The sequence below is a fragment of the Lynx rufus genome, unplaced genomic scaffold, assembly GCF_022079265.1.
Source record: "Lynx rufus isolate CCGP_SWC_20201006 ecotype Redwood Valley unplaced genomic scaffold, mLynRuf1.p SCAF_4, whole genome shotgun sequence".
Lineage (NCBI taxonomy): Eukaryota > Metazoa > Chordata > Mammalia > Carnivora > Felidae > Lynx > Lynx rufus.
In genome coordinates this window covers 24,494,449-24,518,116 of record NW_025814856.1, presented here as the reverse complement: position 1 = coordinate 24,518,116, position 23,668 = coordinate 24,494,449, and the positions used below count along the sequence as shown (strand labels likewise).

The 23,668-nt window shown below is 43.0% G+C and overlaps 1 protein-coding gene across 1 annotated transcript in view; it reads left to right on the top strand.

Annotated features, from left to right (window-relative positions):
- The first annotated feature begins 8,200 nt into the window (after positions 1-8,200).
- ARHGEF3 (Rho guanine nucleotide exchange factor 3) overlaps positions 8,201-23,668 on the top strand; it is a 179,742-nt gene continuing 164,274 nt past the window's right edge. Inside the window, exon 1 of the mRNA XM_047094551.1 lies at positions 8,201-8,289. Coding sequence (XP_046950507.1) covers positions 8,239-8,289 — 51 coding nt within the window. The 5' untranslated portion in view covers positions 8,201-8,238. The remainder of the gene's footprint in view (positions 8,290-23,668) is intronic.

Sequence of the window (23,668 nt, the reverse complement as noted above, 5' to 3'; positions counted from 1 at the left end):
CTCTCATTCCCTAGCTGCAAGGGAGGCTGGGAAAGAAAGTGTGTGGCACCCTTATCTCTTTTGGTAGAACAAGAGCTCTCGTTCATGGGTTGGGGCTTTCCCAAACCTAGGAAGACCGTTGAACTGCAGAGTGTCCAGAGGGATAAATGTCCCTCACAGAGACATGTGGAATAAGTGACTCATGGAGAGTCCCTTGGCCTCAGCAGCTTTCATCAATAGGTGGTAGCACTTTAAGAAAGTCCAGACTGCCTTTCTCTTAGACAATGATTTAAGAAAAATAGTGCCAAATTTGGAAGCAACTATTTCTCAATCCGTTGAGAGGCTAGGAACTATTTTTTTAATTAGTTTAATTTGTGCAGGTGTGTGGGGTAACATGTTTCCCCCATGTTTATCACAGATTTGCATTCCTGTTGGAAATGTCCTAGCCATTGTCAGAGCTTATAATTGCTTCTTGTTATGGCCACGTGGGGCTTATTGTCCAAGATTTTGCTGCAAAGTTTATTGTTTATCTTATACCGTCTCCAGGAAGCTGCATGCGGAAATCTCTGAGCCTTACCAGGAAGTCTGACTTAAAGGGACAGTTTCCAGGACAGAGCACTAACCAGGGAGAAGGCACTGAGCTTCCCTTGGGCGACAGCTGGAAGCCTTTTCTGAGTACTCCCCTCTTGGTTTGCTGGTTTGGGTGATGCCTTTCTGATTCTGATTTAAGGAAAACAGTGGCAGTATTTACTCTTCAAGCACACATGGATACACACCAACCAAAATAAAACAAAAAACCACTTTCACTGTGGTGTAGGCAGAATGAATGCTCTGAATCACAGGGGAAGACACACTTTTTCAATCTCTTGATATTTTCTTGGGAGGTGTTTTTATATTAGTCTTAAAGTTTTGAGAGAGACACGGGGATTTCAAGGAAGTCAGCATTATAACATTGAAAAAGTAAATAGGACTTAAGTTTTCACCACCTTCATATTTTTTTTTTTCTATTGGAATGAAGAAGGGAAACAGGAAATTGCAAACTTCCATTGCCTTTTTCTTCTTAGGTGTCCAGTTGTGACAGCTGTCATTCAAATCAGGATAAAAATAAAATTATTTCAGATTTGGTACCAACTTTTCAACTTACTAGGAGGAAAATTTGAACCAATGTCCATAATTACACCAAAAAACCTCCTTGTCTGCTTGAAAAAAAATAAGTACAGAAATTATGACTGTGCTCTTTTTGGCCTTTAAAAAATTTTTTTTAAGTTTATTTATTTTTGAGAGAGAGGAAGAGAGGGAGACGGAGTATGAGCAGGGGACCAGTTGAGAAAGGGAGACACAGAATCCAAAGCAGGCTCCAGGCTCTGAGCTGTCAGCACAGAGCCCAATGCGGAGCTTGAACCCACAAACTGCGAGATTATGACCTGAGCTGAAGTAGGATGCTTAACTGACTGAGCCACCCAGGTGCCCCTCCCCCCCTCTTTTTTTTTTTTTTTGGTCTTTGAAAAAATATTTTATTATGAAAAATTTAAACTCATGCAAAAATGGAAAGAATAGTATAATGACCCCCAGTGGTCTCATCATCTTTTGTTCTGCTTTTAAACACATGTATCAGTTAGATTCCTACAGACCTCTCTACAACCCCTCAAGGGATAATGGAATCATTATTCCTGTTTCACAGATGAGGAAACTAAGGGTCAAGGAAGCTAAGAAGGGAGTTACCGGGTCATTCAACTAGTCAATGGTAGAGCCAGAGATCACAGAGCTTCTGCACCAATTTGCTGTTCATTGTTGCAGCCAGCTAAGCTGTTCCCAGAGATTATCCTTACAGAGAAATCTGGAGTCAAAATAATGATGAAAAACTGTTTTATAAAAGTGATTTCTACTTTTGTTATATATTTTTAATTCAGAAATTAAGTTTGTCAAGACTTCTTTTTCGATACGAGCACATTCCTTTTTAAAATCCTCCTGAGTATTCAGGTGTTAGGAATACCACTGCTCATATTCAGATTTTCCACTTCTAATCAATCTTGACAGTATAACGCCAAATAGTAACTCTCATTTCCAAGTAAGGAAGCTCTTTGGCTGATAGATATCAGCTAATCAGTTTTTAAGCCTTTCTTTTTTCTACGAATCGGGCAGAGGTCAGCAACCCACTGGAGTTTCACTTTTAACTGACAGTATAACAAAGAGGTGTTGACAGTCCTTTGAAAAAGCTGTACTCAGGGTGTTCGTGTTTCTGAGCAATGAATTGAATGGGCTTATTTGCTAGTGCCCCATCTGTGGCATGTGCAAGTTCTTCAGGCTATCCTTGCTTGTGTTCATAAAGGAGGTGGGGCCCCAGAGACCAGGCCTGTGGCCGCTTCACAGCACACATCAGAAGGCAGCTCTCTGTATTTCTCATTTGCTTTTTTAAAATAGCTGTCGATGTGCCGGTTGCCAAAATAATGTGAGGAATTTGATTATAAAAGTTCAGATTTGTTTTGAGAGAAAAAATACAGTGCTCCAGCTATTGCTCGTAACAAACCAGCAAGATAAGCATCCAAGATTAGCCATGATTAGCAGTCTGTTGAGGCTTCCATGTTCAAGCCTCATTTATTTTTAGTGCTTGTGTTGAAACCATAGATGAAGACTTTTCTATTTATTCATTCTTGACCTTGGGCAGCCAGGTTTGCTCCCACATTCTTCTCATCATTTTGTAATCTTGTTGAGCTGGGATATTAAGCAGGGCTCTAGAACAGCATCAACATTTTTAAATGGTCAGAAGTCTCTTGAGTTAAACCATCTTGCATCCAGCCAGCCTTGGCTTGGAATGGGGTCTGGACCCCCCATTTGTCAGTGATTCATGGTGAAGAGGCCAGAGTAGTTGTTCAAGTTTTGCTTGGATTAACCACATTGCCAACACTGAGGAGTAAATATGAAGACATTCAGTAAGAGTGCATGACCACAAGTAACTTCCAGGCTCTAAATACTTGAAAGTTCTGTTTATTTCTCACTGAGTTGCTATGCATTTTGCCTTCATCTCAACCTAGTAACACCAACCAGTATCACCGTACCTCCCCTGCCCATCACTACACAAATTTTTGCTTTTTCTTAGTCTTACTTGAATTCGATAACAGCTTCCAAAGCCTAAGATGTGTGAAATAATGATTTTATGATACTGGAGACTTGGTTAAATCAATGTGCAATACAGCATTTTAATCCGATCCCTGCTACCATCCCATTTTCGTGAGATTGGGTCACTACCGATTTCTCCATTCAGTTTGTGGAATCATTTTAAAATGTCAGGCTTCAAATGGAATATGGTCAAAGACCCTGAAATTCCCAGCCAAGACCAAGCTTTTGTGAAACCTGTGGCTTCTTGGGTACAAATAAGAAAGGGATTGAAGAACCAGAGTAAAATTCAAATGGAGAAAACCCCCATTAGTCACCAGCTTTTAATGAAGTCAGTTCCACTGAAAGTTCACCATTTTATTTTGTGTAAATGAACTGATCACAACCCTGATGAATATGTTTCTTGTAACATTTTTGGTGAGAAAACTGCTTGAAACTTCTCAACAGAAAATGCTGTGAGCTATATAGAATGACAGCCCAGGGAAACATATCACTTTGAATTCTAGCATCATGAAGAAGCATGTGGTAGTGTCTTAGGTAGGTCTGCATTCTGGCACTAGTTTCTTTAACGTCCAATACGAAGGTGCCAGCAGTATGGTTATTTAACCAGATGTTGGAGAACAGGGGCCAGTTTTTGCATTATAGGTACCTTATGGGTATTTCCCCATTATAAATATATAATGATTCAGCTCCACACACTTAAAGAAAAACATTATACCCTGAGAACCTACGCCCCCAGAATTTCATAGGTTTTTTTTTTCTTTTTAGCATTTTACTCTGATCTGATCTATGTAGAATTTATTTTGGATAGTGTGAAGTAGAGCTTTAAAAGGAGGCTTTTCTTTCCAAGAAATGAATTATCCCATTTGTTAGCGATCCTTTTCTCCTCCAGTGGTTTGCGGTCCGACATTTATTATATGTCAAATTCCAGAACATCCTGGGGCAGGTTTCTGGCTGTCTGCTCCAGAGGCTGTATGCATATAACAGGAGCTTGGAAGTCAGCCCACCCAGGCTCCACTCCCGACCCTGCCACCTCTAGGCTCTCTTGGGCAGGCTCCTGCCACCTGTTTGAGTCTCAGTTTTTAAAAATCTGTACAGTAGAGATAACAGTGAGTCCTCTCTCAGGACACTTGTGAAGGTCAAGTGAAAAACAGCAGAGCAAGTTCCCCTGTGAAAACATAAAAAATCTGCAGTCACCGTTTATAGTTTTAGTAACTGTGGCTTTAGGATGTTTTAATATCTGCACACAGGTGCACTTTCATCATGAATTATGTTCTCAGTGTTGACGGAGCTAAGACTAAGTAACTGAGAGGCGACATTTCAAGTGCATCTTTCATGTTTGCAGAATGTTCACAGGCCAGGGGCTAATGAATTCAGGTACTTCCATACCACAGCATGCTCTGCAGTATGGGTCTAAAATGTGTATGAGGTGGAAGGATGCTCTGGATGTTAAGTGAAAAAAGCAAATGGTAGGATAATGTTACCATTCCATTTTTGAAAAATACAAACAAAAAATAAAATGTGTACACAGCAACTTGTGTGTGTTTAGATAGAAGGAAATGTCTGGAAGAACTGCCAAATTGGTGGCACTTGGGTCAAATCCAGTCAGCAACTGTGTTTTGTGTGGCCTGTATAGCACTTTTTATTTTATTTTATTTATTTATTTATTTGTTTATTTATTTATTTATTTATTTATTTATATGAAATTTATTGTCAAATTGTTTTCTATACAATACCCAGTGCTCATCCCAACAGGTGCCCTCCTCAGTACCCATCACCCACCCACTCCTCCCTCCCACCCCCCATAAACCCTCAGTTTGTTCTCAGTTTTTAAGAGTCTCTTATGTTTTGGCTCCCTCCCTCTCTAACCATTTTTTTTTCCATCCCCTCCCCCATGGTCTTCTGTCACTTTTTGAAATAAAGAATTTGTTGCCAGCATTTTAAAAATTGTGAGATTTTGTATTAACCTGGAGTTTCCAGCTTCTCTTGAAAAGTTGGAATGTCTGGCCCCCAGTAAGCTGGAGCTGACTGAGGGCCAATACACTCAGTGGTGCCCTAGGGCCCACCCCGGCTTTCCTTTCAGGTACCTGACCCTTGGCCCTGAAGGCATTTGGGTTTATATCCCCCTTTATTGACAGCTGGCTTTGACATGGTTGCCTCTGGCAAGTGGGATTGGGGTGGACAAAAAAATCAGGTCCTTTGGGAAGACTCACTTTTTTACGCTATATATTTATGTATGGTTTGAATGTATTATAATGATGCCATGTTACTTTTAAAATTTAAAAATTAGGGGTGCCTGGGTAGCTCAGTCAATGGAACGTCCAACTACTGAATTTGGCTCAGGTCATGATCTCATGGTTAATGGGATTGAATCCCGTGTCGGGCTCTGTGCTGACAGCGTGTGGAGCCTGCTTGGGATTCTGTCTCTCCCTCTCTCTGCCCCTCCCCTGCTTGTGCTCTCTCTCTCAAAATAAATAGATAAACTTTAAAAAAATTAAAATTTAAAAATTAGTAGGAAAACATATTTGAATGCTTGGTAGTATCGTAGGTGCCATGGAGAGTAAACCCAATTTACTGTTCCTTTATAAGCTGCCATTATAAAGCTAAAAATGAACTTGAGCTCTGCACAGCAGGAACATCTTATTATTGAAAGTTTCCTCCAAGATGCCCTCTGCGTGGACCAATTTCTTGCTTCTAGTCAAAGCAGGGCTGTGAGAGGAAATGGCCGTGCCCTGTTCTTTCCTTCCTTTTCCTCTGCCAGGGCACCTGCTGGCTCTCCTGCCCTTCCTGCCTCCTTCACTGCTACCTGCCCTGGGACCCACTCAAGTTCCACCTCTTCCACGAAGTGCTGCAGCCCACGGGTTTCGGTTCTTCTTTCTTATTCATAGTCAGCAGCCAGAAGTCAGGCTTCATCATTCTCAGATCCGTTGATGTGAATGTGCCCTCCCTCCCCTAGAAAAGAAATAAAGTCTAGTGTGCTGTGGTCGTTTCACATTTCCTTTGGATCCTCATTGGGGTGATCCTGGCCCTGGTTTCTGGGGCTCAATTAAGTGGCTTGTTTGAAAATCCTCCAGCAGAGTAGTGGCTGGGCTTCTGGGAATCTCCATGGGTCCTCAGGAGATTGACAATCTTCATTAGCTGAGCTGTTTCCAGAGCTGGCTAATCTCAGCTTGTTTACAGGCCTGTAAGAATTCAGACCCCTTTCTATGCAGGAGGCTAGGGTAGGAGGCCATTTTAGGAACGCCTTCCCTCCCTCCCCGACCAGCCACCACCTACCCCAGGCTTTGGGGTAGAGTCTGACTTTGTGGGGAGTCAGACTTTTGTAAATAGGGGATCCCAAGATTGAGCTGAAGTCCACCTTTTGTGGGCACTGCTGTTTTTTGGGGGGTTTTTTGACATGCATCGCCAAGTATTTCCTGAGTGCCAGACCTGGTAGGTACCACATGTGGGCTTTGAGGTGACCCAGGTGGTTGCCTGAAAGGGCTGAGCTTTTTCATGGTGATTTCACTTCCTTCTTTCTCCAAACAGATAGGACACCTTCAGGCTCCTTGAAGCAAGACCCAAGTCTGTCAGAGCAGTGCTTTCAAAACATTTGCTTTTCTTGCAAAGCACCCCGTGGATCTGCACTTTGCTGCTGTTGCCCTTGCCAGTTCTTCTACCTAGAAAGCCCCTCAGATTTCTGCCCATGTGTCTCCTGCTCTGAGACACCTTCCCAGACTTTGTCCCCATAAAAAATACATTTGCTCAGCTCAGCTATTTCTTGGCCCCCTCAGTATTTTTTCTTGCAAACCCTGGCAGCCTTTAATTCGCTCTCTGATCATCAGTGGTTCATCTTTGTGCTTCCAGAGCCCAGTGCCTTCTTCTGTAACGACTGCAGGGCCAAATGCACTCTTCAGAGGCCCTCTGTGAGGCACCAGGTCACTGCAGCGTGAGGATGGAGAGAGCCTGCTTTCTTGTCCGCTCTAGAGTTGAGTCTTGGATTGAAGCTCGTTCTCTCTTTGCTGGGTCCCCCACTTTGCTCAGGGCTGAGACAAGTGCAGGCTCTTAAAAGTCTGTGCATTTGTAAGACAGCCTCGGGGAAACCTTTGCCTGAATCTTTGCAGCTAAGAGTTGCAGATCAAATAGTACTCCACTAGAAAACTGAAAACTGAAAACAAATCATGGAAAGCTGCACCAGAATTATGTCTCCTTGGATCTGAGACCCACTGGTACTACGTAAGGAGGGTGAGGGTGTTGAATTGTTTGTGGAGAGGGGTTTTCACCTGAAACTGCAGGTCGCTGTGAGACAATCTGTGTCACCCAAGGAGTCTGGGTTTTGTAAAAGGCAGGTGACTCGGGCAAGGTGTTCATCCTTGTGAAAAGACCCCGTTTCATAAAATGAGAACTTTCAGCCATGAGTTATTCCCATAATAACTCTGAGAAAAGCAGTAAGGCCTTTTGTGATCCACATCAAAAGTGGAAAGGGAGGTTTCCAGAGGCAGCTATTTTGAAGGGGACTCTGAAGAGAAGATTTGTCTCAGGAAAAAAAAAAAAGAAAGAAAGAAAAAAGAAACGGATGGGTGTGGTATTTATCACCACTCTCATTTATTAGTTGCTATGAAATTGGGATTCAGTGAGGGCTCTGTGTCCTGGGCAGGGCTGCTGCCTCTTGGGTTAAGTTCAAGTGGACTATTGATTCCGCTCTGAAGACAGAGTTCTCCCAGCGTCCCTTCTCTCTCCGTCTCAGACTGATGTTTGGGTTTTGGTCTGCAAAGCTCCAGACTCAAGGTCCAAGATTCTAGCAGCGAACTCTTTCTTTAGAGCTGCCGGGAGTGCCCAGCATGGCTTTAGGTGGGGGTCCAGTGAGCATTGTTTCTTACGGGCTGGGGATTGCCAGCCAGACGCTGAATTTCTGGTGTGCCTCTGAATGCCTGAAGGCAGAGTGCTCTGAAAAAGCAGCAGCAGGCGAGGAAACCGCTGGAGGTGGGGAGCTTTGGCTGATGTGGTCTCAGCTTCTGACACTTTTAACTGATGGCCCCCTGTCACTTCCTGTCATGCAGCCCAAGTGGCGGGGAGGAGTTCCTTCAGGGAAACCATGCTCTGCTCAGCTCAGAGAATCCCGTCTGCTGGGCTCCGTTGCAGTTAGGGGCGGGGGACTCTGCGTGGATGAGGTCGGAGCGCCCCATGGTGTGGTGCTGCTTCTTTGTCCGGGCTCAGGTAAGCTCCCTGCGGCAGAGCCAGCCAGGGGTGGACCAGCTCCCGACTCCCACCCGTGCCTGGCTGGGTGGTGCCAGGAACTGAGGTGTGGGAGGGCGAAAATGCCATTTACCTCCCAAGAAAATGAGCAAGGAGCTGCTGTTCAAAGCACCTGGGATGATGGAGAGGGACTTCTGTGTCACTTTAGTGTGAATCAGGAAAGAGCTGTGTGGTTGTGTTTAAGACCACAAATGGTTGCTTGGTGGAGATAGTGAGTTAAGTGAGTGCCTAGCTGTTAGGGCTTCCTTTAGCATCTGTGATTGGAGGAGAGTGTGTGTGTGGTGGGGGGTAACTTTCGCTCTTTGTTCCAGGATGCTAGTATTTTAATTTTTATAAGAGATGTGTTTTCAGTTAAGAGGGGAAAAGGGGGGGAAAGGATGCATTTGGCCTGTGATGTTTTTTGTTTGGGGAGTTTTTTAAAGTGTATTTCCAAGATTTTCTCTTCTCCTTTGGGTTGAAAGATGGCTGAAGTCAATTTTGGAAGTTCCTTCTGTTTGGAACAACTTTTTTGTAGGTTTGCTTAAAGTGAGTCTCGGTATTTTCAATGTGTTCATCATTGAGAAGATGAAGTCAGATATTATCAGGGGAGATTCAGACTCACTGGTGTTCTCATTAAAGAGTGTTGGTGCCTGGTTTGGTTATATCTAAAGGAACGTCTGGAAATGTTACATTTTGATAGACTAAAGAGTGGTTAGGAGGCCTGATGGGTTACTCCCTCTGTCCCTGTTCTTTGTTTGTGGGTAGGTGTTTAGCTTTGGATAAGCTACCCCTGTTTTCCAAAGAAAATGTCTGTTGCTTTTTCTGTTTCTCTCACCGGAATCCTGAGACTGATTTTTGTAGTGCTAATTCCAACTTTCATATATGATTATTCTAGACATACATTTTTAATCTTTTCATGTGATTTGGGTGGTTTTGTCATTTTTCTCTTTTCCCATCTGACTCATCCAGCTGTTTGCTAACCTGATAAAGAATCATTTTTGAGTCTTTGAGATACAGAAATTGAGAGCATTTAAAATGACTTAGGACAGTTTAGTGATAGTTAATGCAACATAAATAAAAATAATACAATATTAACTGGCATTTATTAGATACTTTTCACGTTAGTAAGCACTTACCCATGTTAGTTCACAAAATTCCTACAACACTATACAGTCGACTATTATTATTTTCAGAATGGTAAAACTGATATATAGAGAGGACAAATAATTTTCTCAAGGTCACCTAGCTGGTGAGCAGTGGGTCGGGCTTCAAGCTTAGGCAGAATGGATCCAAAAATGACATTCATAGCCAGTAGGTGCTACATGAGGATTTCCATTATGGGGCTCTTTCCACATCCACCTGCAGCATCTCAGTAACACTTTGCTTTCTTATCCTTTGGCAAATCAGCCCCTTTTAGTGGATGTTTGCTACGATCCAATTAGCGGCTACCTAAGAGACAACTAGACAAATCACTACCTTATCTGGACTCAGCTTCCCTACCTGTCAAATGGAAATTTCTCTAAACTCATTTTAGTTCTGACATGAATCTAAGGTATGCAAATATCTTCCACAAAAAGTAAAAAAGAATCCTCATATTCCTCCTATTTGGAAGTTAAATGAGTACATTTGAACATACATTTCCCAAGGACATCAACAGGAACTTAAAATGTAACTGGCTGGGTGACTGTTGACCTTTATTTTGCTCTTGAAACTATTACTGAATAAATTTTTATTTCTTGGTTCTGACAGTCCCCAGAGAAAGAGTCTGGAGGAATTGGGGCTGGGTGTGGGAGGGTCAATTGGTAAGCGGATGTGGTGTAGAGAAAGGGACGGGAGAAACCTAGTAATCCATAATCCAATTACGGAGATTATAGAGGAGATATCTCATAAATCCATCTTCTGAGATTTGGCCAAAGTAGTTCTGCAATGGAGGGGAAATGGTAGAGTGTAATGATTAAGGACATGGGTTCTGGGACCACACAGATGTAGGTTTGCCTCCCAACTTTGCCTCTTACTAGCCATGTGATCCTAGGCATGTTACCAAATGTGAATCTGTTTTATGTTCTGTAAGATGGGGATAATAAATAGTGCCTACTTTATGGGATTGTCATGAGGAATAAGTGAAATGACTCATGGCAGTGCCTAGCACAGAGCCAGCACTCAGCAAATGTGATCCATGTCCCAGGTCTTATTGACTGTAGAATGTTGGTGGCCACTAGAGACATGAAGCCTGAGTGTGTAAAGGCTTGGCAACACCAGGGCTGTGAAACATCTTACCTACAGAGATGAACATGACCCTGGTTTGATTTTGTGGGGGAAAGGAAGCATACTCCACAGAAGGTCAATACTTCATGTTTTTTAAGTTTATTTATTCAGAGAGAGAGCACAGTCAGGGGATGGGCAGAGAGAGAAAGAGAGACAGAGACAGAGAATCCCAAGCAGGCTCTGCACTGTCAGTGCAGAGCCTGATGCGGGGCTTGAACTCACAAACCATGAGATCGTGACCTGAGCCGAAATCCAGAGTCGGATGCTTAACCAACTGAGCCACCCAAGCACCCCTAGTCAGTGCTTCATTTTAAAACCCTGATTCCAGCCATGTTTTTACAGCTTGCGCAGAACACCAAGGGGAGTCATGAAAGGGGAAGCTGATTCAAACCAGATCCTAAAAAGGCCTCTCTTGATAGAACACTCAGAGGTATGACTCGGAGAGGGCGAGGTCAGGGTGGTGACCCCGAGTGTCCACCGAGACAGAAACAATGGGTGACTTTAGGACCCAAATATAGACTATGTGGATGTCACTTAGGGAAACCAGTTCCCGATGCTGACCAGGGTGGGTGGGTCTCTTGGGAAGAGCTCTGGAAGCAGCCCCTGTGTGCCGAGCCTTGCTCTGTCGGCCCTCTTTTTTCTGAATAATTCTGTCCATATTCTAGCTCCTCTGCATCTGTTGAGCATCTGCCTCTGTTTGGCAACCTTGTTTATGTCTTCAGCCCTTCCCTTCCAAGTCTTCCTTGTGGTGTTTACCACCTCTCTCCCTTGTTTCTTGCAGACCCCACCCAGCCCCAGCCAGAAACCCCAGGTGTTCTTGCCATTAGTGCTTGCTTCTCATGGAGCAGTATTAGGAGCTGGGTGGGAGTCAGGAGTTTGGGGTTCAAGGTCTAGGTTTTGCAGTTAACCTTGGGCAATGAGGAACCTCACTGGGTACCAAGTTCTTCAATGGAGACATCTCCTTTAAGAACCTGGATCCTGGAGATTAACCATCTGCGTTCAAATCCTCACTGCCGCTTGACCTTGGGCAAGTTCTTTACCTCTCTGAGCCTCAGTCACCTCACCTGCGAAATGGATACATGGCAGTATCTGCCTCAGTTAATATGAGGAGTTTATAAAATAATACCTGTGAAACCCTTAAAACAGTACATCTTGTCAGTGCTCAGAAATGCTAGCTATGATCGTAGTTGTGATCTGTAGAAAAATGAGACTTGAGCTGGGTCAGTGTTTCCTAGACTTCAGTCAAATTTTTCTCATTTCCATATTCTACTTGTACTATTATTTTTCACTTACTGTTTCTCTTTAAATTGTCCAGTTGTTATTTGTTATTTTTTAACTTCGGCTCATTCTAAAGAGGAATAGTCCTGCAGTCACTCAGTGCTCTAATGTGTTTCTTAAAACACATGATAGTAAATACATCTAGGTCTACTGCATGTGGTCTGAAGTGATATGGTGTCTGCCCCAGGTCCACTTCCTGCACTTTGGTGTCTCTGAGCATCCGAGGCCCAGGTTGCTGCCTGCTACTGGTGTTCACAGTGCTCATCCCACCAGAATGAATAGTCTGCCCACCTTTTCATTCACCAGGCAGTGCCTGAGAACCACCTTTGGGCCTGTCTCTGTGCCAGGTGCCAAGATACCCACACTATGGGTCTTTGTAGTGCCTACTGTCTTTTTTTGAATGGGACACCACCAGCCCAGAGAAAATGGGGTAGAGAGAGCGATGAAATAATCCAATTGCTGAAATCCCTCCTTAACGAGAAGAGAAGCCAAGAACACTCTCTGCCTGAAATCTCTGGATGTGGGTCAAGGAGACCATCTCAGTCAGTTTTTGCTAAGTAACAACTACCCCCAGCTCAGTGGCAAACAATAGCAAGCATTCGCTCTTATGCTCATAGGCGTGCAGGTTGATGGGGGCGGTCTGCCTCACACGGGTCCATTAGGTATCCACACATATATTCTTCCCCGATGGAAGTCAGAAGCTCCCAGAGGAGCAAACAGAAATATTTGATGTCCCTGAAAAACTAGGCTCAGAATTGGTACTCTGTCCCTTCCACCCTTATTCCATTGGCCAGAACAAGTCACAGTAGCAACCCATGGAGGTCAGGAGAGAGTATAAAAGTTTGCTGAAGAATAAATTAATCCACTACAGGGATCATGATTATTTAGTCATTCAACCTGCATTTATGTGGAGCATTCTGCCATGTTGGGGGAAGATAAGTACAGTCATGATAAATGACAAAGGTGATGAGGACATCTAATCCAAGGCCTGGCATGGGGTAGGTCCTAAATAAATACCTAATGAATGAGTATCTGCTGATACCTCTGGAGTGCTGACTACTGATGAATATTTCATACAAGGTTATCTCCTTCTATCCTCCAATTCCTGGTTGGGCTGGTACAGTCATCCCAGGTCAAACAAGTGGGATACTATTTTGGCCTGTTAAATGCTTATCAACTTTTGATGTGAGGGATGTGAAGGCACAGTAGTGGGGAGAATTTATGCACAAAGAGATCATCTCTGATATGGAGAAAGAGGTAGGCTTTGCACCAAGGAAGGTCCAGATTGCATCCCTCATGTGTTCCTTCCCATACACTTCGTGCACTGCCTTGGGTGCTAACGCTTCGATCACCCATCATGTACTAAGAGTTTAGCATGGTACCTGCTTATCATAGTTTCTATCAATCACTAGCCCTCTGCTTCTTGGAGGTCACATCCATTTTTTAATATTTTCTTCAGAAAATTGCACAGAGATGTGAAAATTTCTGTGCAGGCAGGTGGCCCTGAGTAAAGAACTCTGCTGTGAGTATTCATTCTTATTCCCTCCCCTCCTCTTTCCTTCCCTTCTTAAGAACTTTATCTATTGTAAGAGAGGTTTTTCCATAGTTGTATGCCAGTGTCAGGCATAGGGTCTGGCTCATTTTAATGGCTGGCCCAATGAGTGGGTATTTTTTTTTAAGTTTATTTATTTATTTTGAAGTGGGGGGAGGAGCAAAGAGAGAGAGAGGGTGAGAGAGAATCCCAAGCAGGCTCCATGCTGTCAGCATAGAGCCCACATGGAGTTCGATCATACAAACCGTGAGATCATGACCTGAGCTGAAATCAAAAGCCAGACGCTCAACTAACTGAGCCACGCAGGCACCCCCACAAAGGTGTTTTTGAAGTGACTGAGACAGTAAGGATGAAGGTGTTGTGATATCTTGTTTGCATATGCATAGGATCACAAATCTTTTGGGCTGGATGAGATAGGAAAGCTCATATAATCCAGCCCTTTTATTTTATTTATTTATTTTTATTAAAAAAATTATCACTGAAGTATACTTGACATGCAAGGTAATGATTTGACGATTCTACATATTACTCAGTGTTCAGCATGATAATCATCATTACCATCTGTCACCGTACAACATCGTTACAATATTATCAACTATGTTCCCTATGCTATGCTTTTCATCTCTGTGACTTATTTTATAGCTGGAAGTTTGTACCTCTTGATCCCCTTCACCTCTTTTGCTTATCCCCCCCAATGACCTCCCCTCTGGCAACCATCAGTTGGTTCTCTCTATTTAAGAGTCTGTTGGTTTTTGTTTTTCAGATTCCACATGTAAGTGAAACGATATGGTATTTGTCTTTCTTTGTCTGGTTTGTTTCACTTAGCATTATACTCTCTAGCTCCATCCATGTTGTTGCAAATGGCAAGATTTCATTCTTTTTTTTATGACTGAGTAATATTCCTGTGTGTGTGTGTGTGTGTGTGTGTTACATCTTCTTTATCCCTTCATCTGTTGATGGACACTTTGGTTTCTCCCATATCTTGGCTATTGTAAGTAATGCTGCTATAAACATGTTCAGAGACATGAACATCTATCTTTTTCAGTTAGTGTTTTCATTTTCTTTGGTAACCCTTTTATTTTATAGATAATACTGAGACCCAGAAAGCTTAGTTCACTTGCTCAAAGGCACATAGCTAATAATAATAGTAATAATAATAATAATAATAATAATAAATTAATGTTTTCTTCCAAGCAGGTAACTTATACTCAGATACAGTTAAGTCTTATTCCCTCAGTACCTGGTCAGAAAACAATGTCATTCTGATCTATCAGATTTATGGATCATGTTGCAAAACTTGAGTTTTCTTGACTTTCACATCCAAAGTCAAAGACACGGATGACAAAAATACATATGCCATGTCTCCACTGTAAAACCATTATGGTGTGAGCTCTTTAGGGCAGAGCCCTTGTCCCCGCTTTCCCTGGGCTCCCCTTTCCACTCCATCCCTCAGTCATCACCCAGAACTATGTGCACAGACTGCTGAGAATGCAGGAGGGTTGGGGCTGAGACAGGGACATTCATCAAGCCAAGGGGCCAGGCCAAATCAAGGGTGGAAGGCGGGTTAGGGTGGGTACAGGGTTGTTCCTGCAGAGTCCTGCAAATCTTATTTGGAGCCATTCTTCTATTCTTAGTCTCTAAGGCACTTTGTTCTCTGGTGCATTGTTTTAACAGCCACCAGGAAATCAGTCCCTGCTCAGGGTCAGCGATGCCACTGGTTCCTGTCTGTGGCCGCCCAGGTGGGAAGTGCACTGGTTTGTTCCAGGGCTGGTGGTTCGTCATCGGGACCATCACACCCTTTCTTTTTTTGTTCCCACCCTTTCTGCATGGGGTGGGGAAGGGTGAAGAAGAAGAAGAGATTCTGATGAGTTTGTTTTTTTCTTTCTTTCTTTCTTTCTTTCTTTCTTTCTTTCTTTCTGAGAGAGAGCATGAGTGGGTGAGGGACCGAGGGAGAAAGAGAATCTTAAGCAGGCTGCACACCCAGTGTGGAGCCCAATGTGGGGCTTGATCTCACAATGGCAGGATCATGACCTGAGCCAAAATCATGACCTGAGCTGAAATCAAGAGTTGTACGCTTAACCAACTGAGCCACCCAGGCTCCCCGAGCTGTTTTTCTTTTTATAGCGGTAGTGACACGCTTATTTCTGTGTTACAAAGAAAAATGCTAAAATCCAAGTCTCAACAGAGCACTGTGCTCTCTGGAGCATTGTTGTCCCATGGAAATAGAATTTGAGTCACATGCATAATATAAAATTTCCTAGTAGTCACATGGAAAGAGAGAAAAATAAACAGGTGAAATTCATTGTAACAGTTTATTTAGCCCAGTATATCCAAATATTAGCATTTCAACATGTTATCCACATGAAAATTAAGATATTTTACATTCTCTTTTTCATATGGAGTCTTCGAAATTCAGTGTGTATTATCTACTTAGAACATATCTCAGTTCAGACTAGCCACATTTCAAGTGCTCAGTACCCACACGTGGCTCATGGTAGTCATTAGACAGTACAGGTCTAGAGCAGACTGTCCAGAAGAGCTTTTTATGGTGATGGTATCTTCACTGTCTCCTATAGAGGCCATTAGGCACCGGTGGCTAGGGAACACTCAAAATGTAGCTAGTTCAGCTGAGGAGCTGAGTTTTAAATTTTATTCAATTTTAATAAATTAAAATTAAGCCTCAACAGCCACATATACCTAGAGGCTATCATATATGGACAGTACAACTCTAGACATTTGATCTTATTAGAGAAATATTAACTTAAACTTGAACATGATATCATTTTTCACCTGCCACATTGACAGAGATGAAAAAGTTGGATAACACTGTTTGGTGAGGTTAACAGGACCTTTCATGCGTGGCCAGTGGGAAGGTAACTTAGAATGGTTTTTCTGGAGGACAGTTTGGCCATGTTTATCAGATTTCAAATATACATTCCCTTGGGCCCAGCAGTTCCATTCCTAGATATTAATGCTACAGTGTCTCTTGTGTGTGTTGACTGGTTTATGTAGAAGGATATTTGCTGCAACAAAAGATCAGAAACCACACATATACCCTGTCAATGGGGGACTAGATAAAAAAAGTTATGGTACATTTGAAAAATGTAATTGGCAACTATTGAAAAAACAAGGCCAGTTTTTATTTGATGGCATCGAAGGCTGTGCAAAATATGGTGTGAAGCAACTATATAGCAGTAGATATAGTATGTCACTATTTGGGTAAAAGAAATGATTTGCTTACTTATGTCTAGAGCAGCTCTGGAAGAAGTCAGAAGGAGCCTATCAAAGTGGTTTTCTCCTGGGAGAGAAAGGTATAGCTGGGTAGGAGAGAGGTCTGCTTATCACTGTAAAGTGTATCTTTTTGGAATTTAATCTCATGCACTTGAATTACCTCTAATTACCTCTTCCAAAAAAAAAAAAAAAATAAGGCACACAAAGAGGAAACTCTAAGAGAAGGGTAAATCACAGAAGTCTTCCTAGAGGAGGTGGTGGCCTTTGGATTGACTTGTAAAAGATGCATAGGAGTCCTTATGGCAGGAGGAAGGCCGAGGCTCAGAGACATGAACAAGCAGGACAGGTGTGTACCCAGTGGTGGGCAGAGTTCTCAGTATATAAGATAGAGCAGTAATAGAGTATGGGTAGGCACTGAAATGGCCAAATGGGAAGAGTTTATGAGCAGAGTTTGGACCATAGACAGCCATTGACAGTTTGAAGGAAGCAAGAAATGACATGATGGTGTTTGTGTGTAAGACAACTTTGGCAGAGTGGAGAGTGACTTGAAAAAGTGATTTACAAATTGTGATCCAAGGACCCTAGGAGTCCACAAGACCTAGAAATTCACTGTTATCACTACAAAACAGATTTTCTTCATAGGCATCTACCAAAATAACCATCACAGCAGGTTGATTGCAGAGGGAGGTATGTGAATCAGCTGTCTCCTATGCAGCCAGACAGTAAAAGAGTTGTAAAAGTATAAAACAATGCTGCTCTTCTCACCGTGTTTTTGTTCTTGAAAATATAGTTAGGGACACTTGGGTGGTTCAGTCGGTTAAGCATCCGACTTCAGCTCAGGTCATGATCTCACAGTCCATGAGTTCAAGCCCCACATCGTGTGCTGACTGCTCAGAGCCTGGAGCCTGCTTTGGATTCTGTGTGTGTGTGTCTCTCTCTGTCTCTCTCTCTCTCCTCCTCCTCCACTCACGCTCTGTCTCTGTCTCTCAAAAATAAATAAACATTGAAAATATAGTTAATTTTCATTAAAATATGTTAATTTTATTTTCTAATGCTGTAAATATTGACAGACATAACCCACATAAACAAAAGTTCTTCAGGGCCCTCAATAGTTTTTAAAAGTAAAGGGGTCCTGAAACAAAAAAAAATCTGAGAATTACTGGTCTGCAAGCATGAAGGCCCCATGTGATTCTGGAATACAAATGTAGTCAGGTAGGAGGCATGAGCTAATGGTGCTGGAGCTGATGTGCACGATATACATCTGAGAGCAGAGAAATGGTCTGGGCAGGTATGTGTGAAAGAGGAAGCTTGCTTGATGGATTGGTTTTGACTGACAGGGATGTTGGTGCAGGTCCTCTCCTCAGCTTCTGCACTAATAGGTATTCCTGTTATTTCCAGTCCTTTGCTTTTATAAACACCCTAACCATCCATGCGCATGGATGTCATGTGCCCAGCACGTGCAAGAATTACTCTGGAGTATCTCCCTGAAAGAGGGACACTGGCCAGTAAGACACGCATGTCTTTGGCTTGACTGGAAGCGGTCAAACTATTCTCTAGTCCGTGACCCTCCCTCCAACCTTATGTAAGTCTCCATTTCTGCAACCCTTAGTGTTGTCAGATTTTTAAATTTTGCTGGCCTGATGGGTGTGAAATGGCATATTGTTTTAACCCCAAGCCCACCGTCATTCCTACCCCCATTCCTCACCTTGGAGCATAAGTTACTGAAGTCTGAATTGTAGAGAATTTAGAAAGAGTCTTTGCCTCAAAGAAACACACGCATTTCTGTGTGTGGATGTGTGAATGCAGAGGCAAGTTCTGTATTCTGGTTTTCTGGATAAGGAAGGAGCTAAAAATTGGGGACCCTCCACTCTTTATTTTAAAAAAAAATTATGTTTATTTAGTTTTGAGAGTGAGAGAGACAGAGCACGAGCGAGGGAGACACAGAATCTGAACTAGGCTCCAGGCTGTGAGCTGTCAGCACAGAGCCTGACGCTGGGCTCAAACTCACGGACCGTGAGATGGTGACCTGAGCCAAAGTTGGCCCTTAACCAACTCAGCCACCCAGGTGCCCCTCTACTCTTTATTTTAGATAGAAATCACCCAGTCAACCCTTCTTGCTCTTATGGTGTTTGCTGTAACTTGGGGCCAGGTGGATCTGCACTGAAGGAAAAGAAATTGGGCTTTTCTGCACTGCCTGACCTGGGCTGGTGTGTGGGGTAAGGCCCAGCCTGAGACATTCAGACAAGATCTGAGGCTTTGGGCAAAGAAGTGTAGTGTGGGGTAAAGCGCCTTCTTTGAACCAGCCACATATCCTCACCGGACTCAGGCCTCCCTGTGGGCCTGAAGCCACGACCTACTTCTCCTGCCTGTACCTATTTGGGTGCTTAGGGTCCTTCCTCCATTCAGAAGGGCCACATGTGCAGTTTAATACTCTGCTGTAGCTTATCTGAAAGAATTATTTTTGGACAAGGGGCCCCACATTTTCATTTTGCTCTGAGTTCTGCAAGTTATATAGCCAGTCCTGCCTGAAGCATCTTTGTGTCTCTCGGATTAAAAAGGGTGTGGGGAGAGGGGTACAGCAACATGGTAACACTATTCTCCTCACTCTGTGCAGGGCCTGACCCCACCGTGAACTCCAAAGCTCTTTCGAGCGAAACATTCATTTCCTCATTTCATGCATTTCTTTTTTTACTTCTCTCTCTCTCTCTCTCTCTCTCTCTCTCTCTACACACACACACACACACACACACACACACACACACACACACTGTCAGTCTTCATCCTTTAGAAATTCTTTATGTGCCTACTTGCTAAAATGTGTTTGTAACCCCCAAACCAATACCCAGAGCACGTTTGCAGTCATTCATGGAGGTGAATAGAGTAGCAAAAAATTTGAATGACTGTACACGCCTGTTCTCACCTGAGGTCAATCAAGGTAACACCTGCCTTATTGTTTCGCTCTTATGCTGTAAACAAGGGTCTTTTTCATGGTCTATTTAGTACCGTGTTTTTCACATTTTTGTGCTACTTGTTCATTTCATTATTTAACATGGCCCCTGAGTGTAGCAATGCTGTGTTGTCTAAGCACAGGATGGCTGCAGTGCGCCTTATAGAGAAAATACATGTGTTCAGTAGGCTCCCTGCAGGCACAAGTTACAGTGCTCTTGGCTGTGAGTTCAATATTAGTGAGTCAACAATATATATTAAAGAAGGTGTCTTTAATTAGAAACACACATAAAACAAGATTATGTCTTTTTTTGTAAGTCATTTCTTTTTTTTTTTAATGTTTATTCATTTTTGAGGGTGAGAGCATGAGCAGGGGAGAGGCAGAGAAAGGAGGGCACAGAAGATCTGAAGCAGGCTCCACATTGACAGCAGTGAGCCCGATGCGGGTCTCGAACTCATGAACCTTGAGGTCATGACCTGAGCTGAAGTCGGACGCTCAACCAGCTGAGCCACCCAGGTGTCCCAAAACAAGATTATCTCTTGATTGGTTGATGAAAACATTGTGACCAGAGGCTCTCAGAAACTTAGCCCTGCATTCATTAACTCCCCGTTCAAGGAGACTTTGTAGAACATAACTTCTGCGAATAGCCAGCATTGACTATTTATGTGTGTTTATTTTTTCTCTCCTGTCCCCTCTCCCTTGCTCACTCTCCTTTTTGCCCTTTCTTTCTTCTCTCAGGGAAGGTGCCTTTGTCCATTCATTCAGTACGAATTTGTGGGTCACCTTCTTTGTGCAGTTCACTAGGCTATGCTGGGGTCTTATGTTTCAAAAATATTCTTTACAGATAGGATTGTAATCCATGATTTTGAGGCAAATTGAGAATCTCCTATTTATTTTTAGAAATATTCCCCACTCAGCATTTTCTTTGGCCACATGTTGTCACAGATCCAACAATGTTAGGAGACTTCAGAGTCACCTGGTCTGACTCCCTCATTTTACAGATAATGAAACTGATATCCAGAGAGGGAAAGTGAAATGCCTGAGGTCATATAGCTAGTTTGATGACCTAAAAAACTGGAAAACCACCAGATAGGGGTGTCTGGGTGGCTCAGTCGGTTAAGTGTCTGGCTTCAGCTCAGGTCATGATCTCATGGTTCATGAGTTGGAGCCCTGTGTTGGGCTCTGTGCTGACAGCTCAGAGCCTGGAGCCTGCTTCAGAATCTGTGTCTCCCTCTCTCTCTTCCCCTTTCCCACTCACTCTCTGTCTGTCTCCCTGAAAATAAATAAACATTAAAAAAAAAAAAGAAAACAACCAGGTAAAAATTATTCCTCATTTGCTCTATTTACTACGTATGCATCCCCATCAGTTGTGATCTGCACCTTCTGATAAAATAGATTTCTGCAAATTGTGTACATTGTAATAAAGCCAGAGAAAATTGATAAATACAGGTTTTTAAAAACTAGGTTTAAATTTTCTTTCCTTCTTTCTTTTCCTTTTAACTTTTTTTGTTTTTTGTTTTTGTTTTTGTTTTGTTTTGTTTGTTTTTTTTTTTTATAGAAGCATTTCATATCTGCTGTCAAGATGTCTGGATGTTTGCAACATAGAGGGTTTTTAAATTCCTCATTTGGGTGGTCTTCATTATCAAAATATCTTTTATAATACATCCAAAAGTGGGCACTGCTTGGTCCTAATAAATGTAGCATAAATTTGAGTGCCAGGACTGACAACCGAGAGGGGAGAAATCTCCCACAGAGGAGACCAGGAAACAGATCCAGCAGTCCTCCCTTCCTGCCTATTCCCCAAACCTTAGCCTCCACTCCCTCCCCTCCCAAAAAGGGGAAGGAAGAAGGCTCGGTGAAGATAATGTGTCCATCCTCAAACAAAGTATGGCTAACCCTTTGGGTCCCAAGCACTCCCATTTCCTGTGGCTAAAGTTAGACCTATTAGATATGAATTTCATTTTTAATCCATGACTGGGCAGACAGAAGACTACAGATCCTCTCCAGAAGTCACAGGGAAAAAGGAGTCCCCTTGCAGTCATCCCAGGCAGAGGGCATCACAGTGTTGCTCTTCTGTACTTGTCATGAGCAAAACACAAGGGATGGTTACTTTGTGTGACAATTACAAGGGGGATTTTCCACAAAGAAAGTGTTTGCTAAACCTTTGTGGATCACCTTTTACCTTAGCCCTTAACACTGAAAAATACTTAGTAATTTTCTACAAAACAACAGTTTTTTTCTCTTCTATTTTTGATGGAAAGTTTAGAGGCACCTGGGTGGCTCAGTTTGTTAAGCGTCTGACTCTTGATTTCAGCTCAGGTCATGATCTCATGGTTGTGGGATTGAGCCCTGTGTCCCTCAGGCTCCATGCTGGGCATGGAACCTGCTTGGGGTTCTCTCTCTCTTTTCTCTCTGCTCCTTCCCAGCTCATGCATGCATGTGTGTGCTTCATACCCCCCTCAAAAAAAAGTTTATATTATTGTGAAAACCAGTATGCTTGCATTAAATAGAATGGAACTATTAAGACAAATAAATATGCACAAAACAATGTAACTAAATTCTAGCTAGGTGCTGTTACCTGAGCCTCTGAACCCAGAAGAGAAAGACCGAGGTTGGTAAGGATTAGGTGGGCATCTAAGGTGAGGTAACCCAAGCTCAGCCTTTCTCTTTGATGGATTCAAACTGGACAGTGAACTGAAAACATAATGACTTTCTTATTATGTGATTGGATCTGGGTAAAGCAGACTCTCCCAGTGCCCCGGCTCTTATCACCTGCAGAGTCCCCTGTACCCACCTGTGACTTCCTGTGCCCTTCTACTTGAGGGGATTTCCAGCCAGGGAAGTTAACATCCTGAGGATCCCTTCTCTGTCAAAGAGAGGCAGGAGTTAGTGGATGGAATACTTGCCCCACCTCATCCCTCAGTGGAAAATTATGAGGTATGTCCTACACGGTCTTTCCGTCCTCAGTGGGTTGAACTCTGGCTGCCCATGGTTGGAACCGTAACCCGCTGGCTCCACACCCTTTAAATGGCTTCCCCCTTTCCCTGTCTCACGTCCCCACTCCCTACAGTTCTTGGGGGATTGCCTCCCATGTAAAAAGCTTATACCTGAATCTTTAGCCTCGGATCTGCTTTGGGTGCAACACAAACTAAGACAGCTGGTAAACATTCTGCCTAACATGATCTTACAAACCACTGTTGCACCAGACCTATCCTTTGGGAAATACTAGCCTCAGTAGATATCCAAATGGTATAAGTCAACATATCACTTTTCTTTCTTTGAATTCAAAAATCTATTGAAATGCTTAGTGTTCAACTCTCTCTAGCATTCTCCTTAACATATTGGTGACACTCTGTTCTGATGAATAACATCGGTCTCCACTTTTGCTATCCCTCTGTCAAGATGGTATTATAATTTTCTAACAGACTTGGCACTCCTGAATTTGCCTGTAAATTTAATTCACTGTGTGGCATTTATCAGTTGTTTTTCAGTGGGAGACATCCAGTGAGTAGAACAACACTGTGGGTCTGTGGCCACTCAAGTAAACACTTACAGATGCATCACAGATAAGCCTGCTGAAACACAGCAGGCAGTGTTGCCAAACTCAGGGAGCCATTTTCTGGCAAGGCTTTTTACAACATCCTGAGGAGAACCAGGATTTCAAAATTAGGGAGATTAAAAAGGTGCTTCTGCATGATAGAGATTCTGTGTGGGCCTGAACCAAAAGGCAGGCCAAGAAGGCAGAACTGAAGTTCTAATGGGGACAGAATTTCTTGTCCTCAGGGTTGGGCCCATGCCAGGGAGGTCCTGTCCCATGAAACCTAGACTGTTCCAGACAGTGGTCAAGTCCAGGGTGGCATATACCCCAGGATATATCAGAAGAGTCAGAAGCATCTGTAAGTAACATGGGATCGGGACCTCCAAGAGGAAGGCAGGAGTAGGGCCAGCTTCATAGACAGGGCTCTGTGCTCAGAAGGGCTCGACTCTGTGGGCAAATAGAGTTGCCTAATAAATATTTGTGTGATATTTGAATGGATAGATGCTTGGACATCAAACTTGCTTTGGATTTTTAGGGATGGTGGCCTCAG